This window comes from Acanthamoeba castellanii (genome assembly GCF_000313135.1).
Source record: "Acanthamoeba castellanii str. Neff unplaced genomic scaffold scf7180000084594, whole genome shotgun sequence".
NCBI classification, from domain to species: domain Eukaryota; phylum Discosea; order Longamoebia; family Acanthamoebidae; genus Acanthamoeba; species Acanthamoeba castellanii.
Genome location: NW_004457584.1, coordinates 371,228 through 384,986, shown reverse-complemented (window position 1 = coordinate 384,986; position 13,759 = coordinate 371,228). Strand labels below are relative to the sequence as shown.

General features: G+C 61.5%; 4 protein-coding genes and 1 pseudogene across 4 annotated transcripts; 4 read left to right on the top strand and 1 right to left on the bottom strand.

Moving 5' to 3' along the window:
• The window catches only part of ACA1_054050, a 6,050-nt pseudogene extending 2,943 nt beyond the window's left edge, over nt 1–3,107 (top strand).
• Nucleotides 3,108–3,436: 329 nt separating this feature from the next.
• Nucleotides 3,437–7,391, top strand: ACA1_054040 (Fbox and MORN domain containing protein; the record flags this gene model as incomplete). Its single annotated transcript, XM_004344013.1, has 14 exons — nt 3,437–4,187; nt 4,383–4,513; nt 4,659–4,730; nt 4,824–5,041; nt 5,200–5,318; nt 5,477–5,625; nt 5,754–5,826; nt 5,927–6,021; nt 6,115–6,218; nt 6,315–6,445; nt 6,536–6,688; nt 6,783–6,954; nt 7,062–7,309; nt 7,381–7,391. 14 exons carry the CDS (start codon nt 3,437–3,439, stop codon nt 7,389–7,391), a joined length of 2,427 nt encoding a protein of 808 aa, XP_004344063.1.
• Nucleotides 7,392–7,721: 330 nt separating this feature from the next.
• Nucleotides 7,722–9,230, top strand: ACA1_054030 (PH domain containing protein; the record flags this gene model as incomplete). Its single annotated transcript, XM_004344012.1, has 4 exons — nt 7,722–7,832; nt 7,963–8,061; nt 8,145–8,250; nt 8,374–9,230. 4 exons carry the CDS (start codon nt 7,722–7,724, stop codon nt 9,228–9,230), a joined length of 1,173 nt encoding a protein of 390 aa, XP_004344062.1.
• A 79-nt stretch (nt 9,231–9,309) lies between these two features.
• On the top strand, nt 9,310–11,954 carry ACA1_054020 (uncharacterized protein; the record flags this gene model as incomplete). Its single annotated transcript, XM_004344011.1, has 7 exons — nt 9,310–10,058; nt 10,134–10,241; nt 10,396–10,607; nt 10,728–10,843; nt 11,201–11,433; nt 11,540–11,627; nt 11,775–11,954. The coding sequence occupies 7 exons, from the start codon at nt 9,310–9,312 to the stop codon at nt 11,952–11,954; spliced, it is 1,686 nt and encodes a 561-aa protein (XP_004344061.1).
• Nucleotides 11,955–12,029: 75 nt separating this feature from the next.
• Nucleotides 12,030–13,621, bottom strand: ACA1_054010 (galactosyl transferase GMA12/MNN10 family protein; the record flags this gene model as incomplete). The annotated part of the gene is made up of 6 exons (XM_004344010.1): nt 12,030–12,236; nt 12,327–12,478; nt 12,561–12,702; nt 12,806–13,006; nt 13,141–13,451; nt 13,531–13,621. The coding sequence occupies 6 exons, from the start codon at nt 13,619–13,621 to the stop codon at nt 12,030–12,032; spliced, it is 1,104 nt and encodes a 367-aa protein (XP_004344060.1).
• Nucleotides 13,622–13,759: the final 138 nt, after the last annotated feature.

Sequence of the window (13,759 nt, the reverse complement as noted above, 5' to 3'; positions counted from 1 at the left end):
GTGCAACTGCGGAGCCTGAACGGCGCCGGCGAGTTGGCCCTCTGCCCGCCCTCCCTCATTTCGCTCCGCCAGCGCATGGTCGTCCTCGCGCCCCTCTACGAAGCCATCATCGTACGTTGCGTGTGTGTGTGCGTGTGCCTGTGCGGTGGTGCGTGTGCGTGTGCGTGTGCTGACATATGGACGACAGGACTGCGTGTTGCGATGTCCGCAGCTGTTCGCCCTCGGGCCGGGCGGTGCCGACCGCAAGGCGGTGGAGCTGCTCGAGGTCCGCTCCACGCTCCTCAGCCTCACCCGCACCGCCGTCAAGAAGAACCGCCGCACCCACTACGCCACCATCCTCCACACCGACGGCCACCGTACCCCCGCCCTCTCCCGCCCCCGCCCGCCCCTCCTGGGTCGGAAACTCACCGCTTCCCCCTTCTCGGCTCGGGTGCGGAACAGGGCCGCGGACGGGGAAGCCGCTGCTGTCGATGGAGGGGCTGCTGAGGCTGCTCGACCTGCACCGCGCGTCGGCGTGCGTGCTCTCGACGGAGGCCGTCAAGGACCTCCTCGCCCTCATCGGTCGCCACGTCGCCCTCCGGAAATCCTCCGCCAGCCTCGACCCGTACGCTCTCCACCCTCACCACCTGCCGAGTGCGGCGTGTGCGGCGTGTGCAGTGTGTGCGGCGTGCTGAGCAGTCTCGAATGGTTTGCAAATGCGCGTTGGGCAGGAGGGAGTCGTGGGATGCGGGCGCGCTGTTCTCGCGCCTCTTTGGCTTTTACCACTCGACCCTCACCGACCGCAACGCGCGACCCACGCCTTCCACCTCGTCTTCGTCATCGGGGCTAGCACGCAGCCTCGAGCGAAAGGTGACACGACACACACGACACACAGGCGACACACGACACACGACACACACACGACACGCGACACTCACACATCGGCTCGCGCAGGGGAGGGACGACGTGCTTCGCTTGCGGAAGGCACTCGTGCGGCTGATGGGTGCCATGCTCCCGCACAAGCCCGCGCGCCACCCCGCCTCCGCCGCCTCCACGGCCGAGGCGGGCCACGACCACGGCCACGACGAGGCCGTCTTCGCCGCCTCCGTCCACCGCGCCATCCACGCCGCCGTACAGCTCCTCCTGCCCCGCATCATCCGCACCACCCACGACGCCGCACCCGACGACGCCGGTGTCGACCGCCAGCAGCAGCAGCGCAAGCGGCCCCGCACGGCCGACGACGCCGACGGCAGCGCCGAGACGTGTGCGGCGGTGACGCCGACGGAGGCGTGCGCAGCGCTGGCCTATTTCTTCGCGGGCCAGGCGCGACGCGAGGCCGAGGCCGGCGCCGAGAAGGTGGTGCCCGAGTACGTGCGCGCCGTCGCCGCTCTGTCGGCCCTGGCCCTCGAGCCCCTCGCCGGCGACTGGCGCCCCGTGCTCGAGTGCGCCGAGCGGCACGAGTGGGACCGGCGCCGGCGCCGGTGCGTGCCGTGGCTGGCCCGCGCGGTGCGTGCCGTGTGGGCCATGGTTGTGGCCGGGCGGCGGTGGACCGGTGGCGCTGGTGGCGGCTGCGGCGGCGATGCGGCGTGGGCGGTGGGGCGGACCATGGTGCGCCACGTGCTGGCATACGGCTTCCTCCTGCCCCTCGACGACCGCCGGCGCTTCGCCCACGACCTCTTCGCCGCCTGCTCCGATGCCCTCGGTACACGACACACGACACACACAACGACGCGACACACAACACACGACACGCAGCTGATTGGGGGGGGGTGCGAGCAGAGGCGAGAAAGGAGAGGCCGAGAGCCGGGCCAGAGGAATGGAGCGCGGGTGTGCAGCAGCCGCAGCCGCTCGAGCAGCAGCAGCGGGAGCGCGGGTTCGGGGAGGCGGGCCTGCTGGAGCTCCTGGCCCACCACCGCCACCAGGCGACCCAGGCCCTGGCCCTCCTCCGCGCGCGCCGCCACCTGCTCCCGCCCAGCGGTGCGTGCCCCCCCCCGCGTGCTTCGCGTGCTTCGCATACCTGTACATATTTGTCGATGTTGATGGTGATGATGGTGCGCAACAGGGGTGCTGGGCGCGCTGCGGCTGGTGACGGCGAGTCAGGGCGAGTTCGTCCGGTGCATCGAGTGGCTGCCGAGCGAGGTCCTACAGCGGTTCCTGGCCCTCACCTCCAAGGTACGTCAACGCACACGCACACGCACCACCGCACACGCATCACCGCACACGCACCAAGATAGGAGGCTGCTTATTTTCTGTCGATGGCGCGCGCAGGTGTGCAAGGTGTGCGCCGAGCTGGCGGGGCAGCTGTACCGGGTGGAGCTGGCGCGGGCGGAGAATGCCAAGAATGCAGTCAAGAAGCACACCAGAAGCCCCTTCTTCCACCCCGACCACAAGCCATCATCGTCGTCGTCATCTTCTTCATCTTCAGCATCGTCGGCTTCGTTCTTGAAGCGACGCGTCGGGTACTATGACTACGGCATCGCCCGGCCCAAGGCCGACGATGGCGGCGACCCAGAGGCGCAGCGGCCTCAGCTGGAGTGGACCCCGGCGGCGCGGGAGGAGGTGGAGCGCATGCTGGCCGAATGCGCCGCGCTCATGCGCCAGACCCGGCGCTGGGTGGTCGGCGATCATCACGAGGGCTTCGTCGCTGGGACCGGGGCCGGTGTCTCGGGCGCGCTGGGCTCGTTCGCGTCGGCCGTCGACCTCTACTGCGGCGCCCTGCGCCGGCTGGCCCGCCTTCCTGCCTGGCGCGAGTCGCCTACAGGTGCGCGCTCTACATTCCTCTACATTCTTCATCATTCCATGCCATTCGCCCCTGTGGCGAGCTCATAAGTGCCTGGTGATGACGATGATGATGATGGATTCCTTTATGCGCAGGGAAGGAGCTGGCAGTGGGGCTCGCTGAATTGGAGGAGAAGGAGGCGGATGAGGATGAAGATGAGGCTGAGGGTGATGGAGAGGAGAGAAAGAAGAAGAGGAGGAGGAAGAAGAGGGCACCGCGACTGGCGGTGATGCGTAGCACCAATTCCTACATCGACGCCGAACTGCGGCGGGCCGGCGGCGGCAACGACTCCTACGCCGACCTGGAGGACTTCATCGAGTGCCCCAAGGGCCCCATCCTCTGGGACTGAGGCCACGCGCTACGCGGGTGGACAGATAAAGGCGACCAGTCTTGCAGTTTCCTGTGGGTTTTCTTTTTCTTCCCAGGCAATATATATCATTTATAATTTGCGCCAAAAATATCATTTCCATACAAGAAGGACCTGGGCGGTGCCCAACAACACAATCCAGCTTCCACTTCCCCCCGCACGACGCGCCACCAAGTCTTGGCCATCGCTCAAGCGGCTAAGGTGGGTGGAGGGAGGAGAGAAAGGAAAGCGCGAATCGTACATTCAGGAGGAAGAGGAGGTTCATTCGTGGCTCGCGCATGAAGAAAACGACAGCAGCGGGGGGAAGCACGATGAACGGATCGTCGGGAGTGGTAGCGACATCAACGCCACCACAGTCCTCGGCCTCGGGCGTCGTGTCATCTTCCTCTTCCGTCGTGAAGGCCGCGTCGAAGGGTTCCGAGGTGCGATCGTACAAGGGCGAGAAGAAGAATGGCGTGCCCAACGGACGCGGTACGCTGGTGTTTGCGAATGGAAAGCGCTACGAGGGATCGTTCAAGGAGGGCCAATTTCACGGGACCGGCACCCTCGTGTTCCCCAATGGCAATCGTTACGAGGGCGAATTCAAGATTGGACGCAAGCATGGCAAGCGAGGCATTTTCACATGGGCGCTCGGTGAACGCTACGAGGGCGAATACCGAAACGATAGACGACATGGGCGGGGTCTGTTTACATGGAAGAGCGGAGGGCGCTACGAGGGCGATTTCAAGGATGACAGACGCACGGGCCGAGGCGTGCTCACGTGGCCCGATGGCGAGCGCTACGAGGGCGCCTTCGAGGAAGACCAGCTCGAGGGCCAGGGCGTGTACCACTACGCGAACGGGGATCGCTACGAGGGCCTCTTCCATGCGGGCGTCAAGCATGGCCGTGGCATCTACTACTTCGCCAACGGCGACAAGTACGTGGGCGACTACAAGCACGGCAAGCGCACCGGCTACGGTCTGCTCACCCTCGCCAACGGCAATCGCTACGAGGGCGATTTCAAGGCCGACAAGCGCACAGGCAACGGCATATTCACGTGGCAGAGCGGCTCTCGCTACGAAGGTACCACACCACACCACCCGCTTCTCCTCTTTGCCGCTCATCTTCCATTCGCACGCCAAAATTTATTTATTTATTGTGATCTCCAATCTCTTCATCATGCCAAAAATATACATACAATTACTCAATGCACAAGTGCAGCTGCACACCACTTAATAATAATAATACGTGCGACGTAATTACGCCGGTGGTGAACAGGCGAGTTCAAGAACGACAAGCGAACGGGACGCGGCGTGTTTCATCGCGCCAACGGAGAGCGCTACGAGGGCGAATTCAAGGACGGCAAGCGCCATGGCGTCAGCGTCTCCTACGTACCCACCAACGAAGAGGTGCTCGCAACACCCCCACTCTCCGCTCCCCCATGCTCTGCTCCAAAAGTTTGTGCAAGAACTTCGCTGGGTACACTGACACTCGTCCACGCGTGTGTGTGTGTGTGCGTTGCGTTGCGTTGCGTTGCGTGCGGTGTGTGCCCAGGGCAAGGAAAAGGTCTACCGAGAGGAGTGGGTGGACGGCTCGCTCATCTCCAAATACGAAATCGGCCCCGAGGTTCGCTTCCAGTTACACACAACTGTGTGGAAAACGTTAGGGGGCAGGGTATTAAAACGCTCCTGGACTCTCGTGGCATGCGCGTGTGCACAGGAGGTGCCGCACATATTGGACAATGAGATCGACGCATCGCTGAGCACCCTGAAGTCCGGCCTCAAGAACGCGATCGGCGGGTCGCTCGCCTCCAACGCGTCGATGTCGATGAGCTCCTCGCGCGCTGCGCTGGCCCTCGCCCCCTCCAACGCGCTGGTGCCCTTCAACGGCCTTCAGGGCATCAACCTGCAGAGCATGGGCATCATACTCGACCTCGGGTACGCTCTCCCCATAGACACCGCTTCATCGTCATCATCTTCATCTGCTTCTTCTTCGTTCTTCTTCGTTCTTCTTCGTTCTTCTTCGTTCTTCTTCTTCTTCTTGTCTATTTCCTTCGGCCCTAACTCGATCGGTGTGGTCCCGCGGTTGCGCGCAGGAACCAAATCAATCCCGAGGAGGAGGTGCTGTTCGGCGACAGGTCCAAGCTGCCGGCCATCCTCGTCATCAAGATCTTCTCCTTCCTCGACGAAAAGTCCCTCTGCTTGGCCTGCCAAGGTGCGCCGCAACTTGCGATCGCTTTGGTCACCCCCTCAACCTCAACTGGCCCTCTTCATCACTAACTCTTTCTCGCTTCTCGTCTTCCTGTCTTCTTTCTTTTTCGCTCTTTCTTTCTTGTGTCTCGTGTGTGTCTCGTGTGTGTCTCGTGTGTGCAGTGAGTCAAATGTGGCAGAAGCTGTCCGAGGACGAGACGCTGTGGCGCATGCTGTGCAAGAAGCGGTGGAGCCTCAAGAAGAAGCAGGACTCAGACTACGCCACCCACTACTGCTACTGGAAGTTCCAGTACTGGCTCTACCTCTGCAAAGTACCACGCTACCCTCTCTTTTTTTCCCCCTCTTCCACCCGCTCTGCTCTGATCATTTGATTAATCGCCTCTGGTATGAACGAACTACACCCCTTTTTTTGTGCAATTCCAAGAATGCGTGGGCTCAGAGAGTGTTCGACGAGGAGGAGGTCAAGAACGGACGCGGCACCTACAGCTGGTCGAACGGAAACTGCTACGAAGGTAGTCCCTTCCCCTCCTCTACTCGACCTCGTGTGCTGCTGCTGCACGTTCCTCGAATGACTCACAACGACCCATTTATTATTATTATTATTACTTGCAGGAGAGTGGAAGGACGACCACAGACATGGCCGAGGTCGCATGATCTACGCCGATGGGGACAAGTACGAGGGCGACTGGCGAGATGGCAAGAAGCACGTACGTACACCTCCCCTCGTCCTCGCCCGTCCGCGTGTGTTGTCGCTTTTGTCACGCAATTACAGTTTCTAACAACCAACAACCAACCAACAGGGCTTTGGTATTGTGACCTACATGAACGGATCCAAGTACGAGGGAACGTTCATCAACGGCGAACGAGACGGCAAGGGCGTGCTCACGTTCAGCAACAAGGACAGGTGCGCCCCCCCCCTCTCCTTCAACCACACATGTGCTTCGTTTTCGCTTCTCTTTGGGAAGTCGCGCCACGTCGACTCATTGCGCGACGCCTGCAGATACGATGGAGATTGGAAGCAGGGGAAGAAGGAGGGCACGGGCACGTACCTGTGGGCCAACGGGTCGATCTACCAGGGCGAGTACGTCAACGGCAAGAAGGAGGGCAAGGGCATCATGATCTACAACAACGGTACTACAGGCCTAGAGGCGCACAGCATCCCGCAACGTGTGCACTCACGCACATGGCACCACACAACGACACACACAACGACGCACACAGGGGATCGATACGAGGGCGAGTGGAAGGGCGGGAGGCGGCACGGGTACGGCACGGAAACGTGGATCAACGGCGTCAAGTACGAGGGCGAGTGGCGCGACGGCAAGCGACAGGGCTTCGGCAAAGTGCACTACGCCAACGGCGACAAATACGAAGGTGAGCGCCTCTTGCTTTTCACACCCGCGCGCTGTGTGTGCGCGTGCATGTGTGTCGAGAAACAAACTAATGTTACTCTGGGGGGGGGTAAAAGGTGAGTTCATGGGTGGAGAGAAGGAGGGCAAGGGCAAGATGATCTACGCCAAGGGCGGAGAGTACGAGGGCGAGTGGAAGAAGGGAAAACGAGAAGGCCACGGCGTGATGGTCTATGGCGACGGCGGCGTCTACGATGGCCAATGGAAGGACGACATCGAGGTCATCCCCAGGTACACGATAGGCCTATACTTTTATTTTACTATTTTATTATTTCCTATTTTATTACCCCTTTGCAGGTGGTCTAAACTATTTCTTATTTTTTCAAACAAATCCTCAGAGTGGCGAATGGGACGGACGGGAAGCGGGCACCGATTCCGGCCGACTTTCCGTCGAAGCGGCGAACGGTGGCGGAGAGCGAGGAGGACGAGGAGGAACTCAACGAGGTCGCCGCGGCCGAGCAGCGCAAGTCAGCGGTACAGAAGCGTCTCGCTCGCATGCGCCGGCGCGCCGGCACCAAGCCCCCGAAGGGCAGCGCCCGCCCGAGCACCAACTCCTCCTCATCCACCAAGACCACGGCCGCCAAAGGTGCGCCTCTTTTTTCTCCTTTTTTCTCCCTTTTTCTTTTTGGCTCATCGTCTCTACCACCACGCGTGCAGCAGCCAAGTAGTGCCTGGCCACCCGAAGTGCTCTTCTTCTTCGACCGAAGTGCGCTCGGCCGTTGCACGAGAGAACCTTGGCCAACAACATTGACAAACCTAACGACGACAACAACCATGGGTGGGCGGGCGGGCGCACACGTCTTCCCCGCGTGGTCCGGAGAACCGGATGAGCCCGCCGTGCTGCTGTCAGCAGCGCACAGAACCGTCGAATTCGCCAAATTGAAAAACTTTCCGAAACGCGCATTTTATTTTATTTCTTTCTACCACAGAAGCAAACTCGCGTTGCGACACAAGCACGCCACAGCAGGTACTCCTCAGCCCCCCCACGACAAGGGAGCATGGCAAACACCAAGGAAGGCTGGGTGGAGGAACACATGGGAGGCTCCAAGTGGGCCAAGTCGTACATAGTGCTGCAAAGCAACTTTCTTATCCTCTTCTCCAAACCTCCTGTACGCCCTCATTCTCTTGTTATGTTATTGTTATGTTATTTGTTTATTTATTGCCAGCTTCTGTTTTCTGTTTTTTATTTATGCATTGTTAGATTTGTTTATTTATTTATTGATCTCATGTGGTGCACAGGGTGGACTACACAAGCCCCGCACCAAGGTGGACGTGACGACCTGCTACGTGCTGCGCAAGGACGACTTCCGCCAGAACACGTTTGCCCTCAGCCCCAAGGTTCCCTCCACCACGCGCGCTACACGAGAAGCCTCTTCTCACGCCGTGCGAATGCGGGCGTGTTTCCATACGACCAACAACAGGACAAGAACAAGAAGGCCTACTTCTTCGCAGCGCCCGACCGACAAACGGCCGAGCAGTGGATGGACGCCATCAAGACCCAGCAGACGCCCATCCCCACACCCTCCGGTACCATGCCCCCATCCTCCTCCTTCTCCCTCTCTTCCATCTTCTCCCAGCCTGCGGGCCTTGCGTTGCGTAGCTGATGCCATCTTTCTCTACATTTGTGTTACGTATATTCGATCGAACCAGCCACGGGACCGGCCGACAATCCGTACATGCCTCGCAAGACGTCCAATGACGGGCCGGCGCACAACCCCTACATGCCTCGCAAGGCCTCCTCGTCGTCCGATGCTGCGGCGGCCTCGTCCAGTCCTTCTGCCCCTGCCGCCTCTCCCCTGCCCCACCGCCTCTCGTCTCCGCACTCGTCGCCTGCTGCCCACCACCACCATCAGCAGCAGCAGCAGCAGCAGCAGCAGCAGCAGCAGCACACCTCTTCGTCTTCCTCCTCCACCTCTTCGGCTTCATCTCCATCTCCATCGGTCGCCGCCGACTTCTCCACGCCGGCCCCTCAGTCGATGTACCCTTCGCCGGTCATGTCGTCCCACTCTGCGCCCATGGCGGCCGTGCCCACCGTCGGCGGCGCTGGTGGCGGCGGCGGTTCCTCCTACTACGCGCCTCCACCTCCAGTGGGCGGCGGCTATCACTCGGGTCCGGCCCCGTACGTCGGGGCTCCACCGCCTCACTCGCAGCCCATGCCGGTCTACTACCAGCAGCAGCAGCAGCAGCACCCGTCGCCACCACCCCAGCAGCAGCACGCCTACTATCAGCCGACAGCCCCGTACGCCCACCCGCTCCACCAGCAGCACCAGCTGCAGCCCGCCGTGGGCTACGGCGGTGTGCCGCCGGGCTCCTATCACCACCAGGCGCCGCCGCACCCGCACTCGCTGGCGGCCTACCCGCAGCACCACTCGTCTCCCGCCCTCTTTGGGGTGTATCATCACCCGCCACCTGGTACACCTGCTGCTGCCGCGCCAGCCACCACAGCCTACTATGCGGGAGCGCCAGGTCCTGCCTATCCCACCCAGGCTGCCCCTCCCCACTACTGATGACGTGTCGTGGAGCTAGCCACCAACAACAAGAGAACAATGCTGTCAAGTTTTTTTTTCTTTTGTGGCCACAACAAAGATGGACCCACCAGAGCGAAGGCGTGATGGGCAAGATGGCAGCTCGTCGCCAGGGATCAAGGTGGACAACATGATGGACGGGGAGGTGGTGGGCTACCCGCTGCAACGACTTGTTGGCCGCATCGTGGGTGCCCCCTCCGAGACCGAGGGGTTCATCCAGGCCCAGGTCGTCGAGCAACCTCGAGACGGCGAAGATGACGAGGAGAGCGGACGATGGGTGGTGGCTGGCGGGCGATTCAAGGCCCTCGTGCTGCTTAGCAGAGGCGACAACACCATCCGACTACGCTACGTGCCCTCGAATGGCGAAGCAAGCAGCATCTCCTTGGAGCTTCGTGCCCACTACGAGCCGCTGCTCATCGACAATCGATTGGCGCGCCAATGTCAATCAATCGTGACCCCGGCCATGCTGGCAGCATCAGCGAGTAGCGGTACAGATGAAGATGAAGAAGAAAAAGAGGGCAAGGAAAGCTGGCGCCACTTCGTGCGGCTCATCTACTTGATCGCCTGCGACGATGTCGTCGGTGAAGAGGGTTGTAGCGGAAGCCTCGATGAAGAGGCGGTGCGGACCAACGTGGCGCGGCTGGGCCTGGGCGCACTGATGCTGCAGGCCTTCTGCGCGCAGAACCTCGACGAGGACGGACGCGCCATGGACCTCCTGCCCTTCCCGCTGGGCCAGGCCACGTTCGGCCTCGAGTTCGACTCTACCCGACCCGAACGCAACTGGCCCGTCGTGCACGTCGTTCGGTCACGGTGCGCACCACACGACACACGACACGACACACGCACGACACACACGACATGCTCACGTGCCAGTGAAACACGCAGGCTCACGCGGGAGGAGATCTACCGGCTGGGCAACAACTGGCGCGACGGCGGGCAATCGGCGTGGGGCCACTTTGCCTCCGAGCTCAGGGGCCTCCCCCACCGAAACAAGTAAGTGCGCAGACAAGTGCTCAGCGACCTCGAGCTTCTTGATTAACGCATTGCCGTGCGTGTCGTGTCGTGTGTCGTGTGTCGTGTGTCGTGTGTCGTGTGTCGTGTGTCGTGTGTCGTGTGTCGTGTGTCGTGTGTCGTGTGTCGTGTGCAGTTCGATCGATTGCGTGATTCTGGGGATGACGCGGTACAATCCGCACGCGGGCAAGTGCGACGCCCACACGGCCCTCGGGGGCGGGCCGATGGCGCTGTTTGGCTCCGGCGGCCTCTACTCGTGGCCCCGCACCCTCGACGAGGTGCGCCGCTGCTGGATGGACGCCACCGCCGTCGACAAGACCCGCTGCTTTGACGACAGCGGCGGACGAGGTACACCTCCGATGGCCAACTGTCTGTGTCGTGTGCGTGTGCGGTGGTGCGTGTGCGGGTGCGTGCGTGCCTGAGGACGTCATTGACGAGTGTGTCCTGCGTGTGTCGTGTTTCACACAGGCACCATGTGGGCCAATTTTGCTACCACCCTGGGCGCCACCCTCCACGAAATCGGCCACTGCTTTGGGCTCGACCACACGGCCCACGGGTACACCGCTGAGCTGATCTCGGATCTCGTGTGTGTGAGTGTGTCGGTGTGTCGGTGTGTGTTGTGTCGTGTGTGTCGTGTGTGTCGTGTGTGTGGGGCAGGGCGGGTCAGGTTGGGTTAGGGGGATCGGACTGGGGTGGGTGCCATTGTGTTTGTGAGTCATGACGCCACAACACATCATATCCACCCATGCTCCTTCACAGGATAATGCTCCGCGGCTTCGACAACTTCAACCGCTGGGCCATGATCGAGGAGCCCCGCTGCACGGCACGAACGAGACTCGCACCGCACACGCACACGCGCGCGCGCACACACACACACAGACACGCACATGCGCGCACACGCGCGCACGGCTGCGGGCTGCCATCTCTCACGTGGTGGTCAGGTGAGGCCCATTCTCAAGCGGGACGAGGGCGGGGCGCACTGGCACCCTGAGAGCATCGCGAAGCTCGCCCGGTCGCCCTACTTCAAGCCGGCTTGCCTCTCGTCGGCGCTGGCCCGCCTCCTGGCCGACGACCCGTCGCGGCCGCCTCGCCGCCCGCAGCGCGCCGCCCACCGGTTCGAGCCGGGCGTGCGGCTGCAGGTCATCCCCACCTTCCGCCCCGCCCAGCACATACGGTAGCCAGCCCGGCCCCGCAGCCCCGCCCACTACACGCTTCCTGGGTCGACTCATGTGTGCTGCGTGTCGTGTGTGTCATGTGTGTCGTGTTTCGCACACGCACAGTTCTACACATGTGCGGTGGGAGAAGGAGGACTGCGGGGAGTTCTTCGAGAAGTGCGACCGGCCGGACGCCTCCAACGAATGGATCGAGGTGCACGACGCCGAAGTCTTTTGCCGCTTCGTAGAGGCATGCGCCCCCTCACCCCCAAAATTCCCCCCCTTCGCGTTCGTTCCGGCGCTGATTGCGGTGCGATCGGTGCATGTGGTGTTGCAATGGAATGGAATGGAACAGGTGGAGCACAGGGAGGAGGGGGCGTGCGTGGTCCTGTTCGACGCCTCGCGCAACCTCCTGGTCAAGCTGGACCGGGGCAACGCCTACTGGGCCTGCCAGGAGGAGACCCCGGACGCTCCGCCCGACTGGCAGGGGCTGGGCCCGGGCAAGTGGCGCGACGACCACTTCACCGGCCGCCACAAGTGAGCACACGAACGCCCGATTTATAAATAAATAATAAATAATATTTAAATATTTAAATATTTTATATTATGAATATTGTTACTTTTGCAGGGGAGGGTTGAGCCAACCGGCGTTGAGCATGACCTTGGGGTAGAACTCGGCCATCTTCTCGTCCTTGGAGTCCCAGAAGCCGGCGAAGTGGATCGTGAAGAAGTCCATCTGGCCCTTGGCGTCCACCCGCTTGAGCGGCGCCATCAGCAGGTACTGCAGATGCTCGGGCGGCACCTCGCCCACCCGCGCTCGCAGCTGTCGCCCACCCCCCAAATCCCGGGTTACACACATAGTGTCACACGTCGCTGTGTGCGTCGTTATGTTGTGTGTGTGTGTGGTGCATACCTCGGGTTCAACTTTGTAGAATTCGACGAGGGCGCGCTGCTCGGCCCACGGGTCGCTGATGTACTGCTCGGCCTTCCAGACGCGGCGCCACAGGGCACGGTTCCACTCGGTGCACCGCAGGGCCATCACGCCCGAATTGATTCCATTGAGGTCTGGCAATGATGGTGAGTAGGGGTCATGACGACGATGAACAACAAAGGAGCAGGGAGGGTGTCAAGGTGGGGCCTCTCTCACCTCTGGTGATGATGATGTGCTTGTTCAGATCGTGCAAGTGCTCGCCCACGATGTGCTCGATGGTGAAGTCGAACCTGGCGACGAGGCTGTCGCAGTCCATCCAGAGCAGCCAATCGTAGTCGCACTTGAACGGCTCCCCTTCCTGCCAGTTAATCAATTATTAATAAAATCTCTAGTTTAAATCTAAATAAAAAATGCAAAAAATTTGTAATTGTTGAGCAGAATAAAATGAAAAGGGGGTGGACCGTTGCGTTGCCGAGGGCGTCGAGGGCGTCGAGGAGGAGGACGGCCTTGGTCCAGATGCCTCCGCGCCACACTTTGCCCTTCGGGGCCTCGTAGTTCCACACCCACCACTCAAAGTCGTACTGCTGCATTTTGGCGTACAGCATCTTGTTCTTGATGCTCATGTCCTTGTGGCCCGCCGGCGGGTAGCACGACGTGAGCACCTGCACGTCGCGTGTCATGTGACGCCACGTGTTGCGTGCTGCGTGCTGCGTGCTGCGTGTCGTGTGCCGCGTGTTGCGTGTCGTGTCGTGTCGTGGTAGTCGCACACGATGGGGTGGCAAGGCGGTACGAGTACCTTGACACGGGGGCGCGAGCAGTGGAGCAGGAGGCCGCTCTGGTCGGTCTTGATGTCGTGCCGGCGGTAACCCGACCGGCACTCGGCCTTCTCGTCGACCTCGAGGCCTTCCGGCCCGAACTCCTTGCGGTCCTCCTTGGCACCACCACCACCGCCACCACTGTCCTTCTTGTCGCCACCATCACCGCCCCCGCCACCGTCACCGTCACCGTCACCGCCACCGCCGTCGTCGTCACGAGCACCGCCAGTGTCACCGCCGTCGTCGTGTGGTCGGTCGGTGTCTGTCGTGTGGCCCTCGTTCGACCAGTGCTCTGCGCGGTTGGTCGGTGAGGCGCCAAGGGGGGGGTTGCGGTGGTTTTGAACTCCGAAAGGGGGTGTTGGGCGGCGTACCGGCGAGGAAGGTGAGGTAGTAGACGCTGCTTACGCCGACCAAGAGGAGGACGAGGAGGAAAAAAGAGCGCCAGCTGCTGTTTGTCATCATTGTTGTGGTGCTGCTCAGTTGGCGAACTGGCAACTTGGCCTCCTGCGGTATGTCCGGTCAGAGGTTGAAACGAAAATTTGAGCTCCCGCGTAAACATTTCATTTCCCAACACCGGTTCAAAAAAAAAAGAGGGGAGGC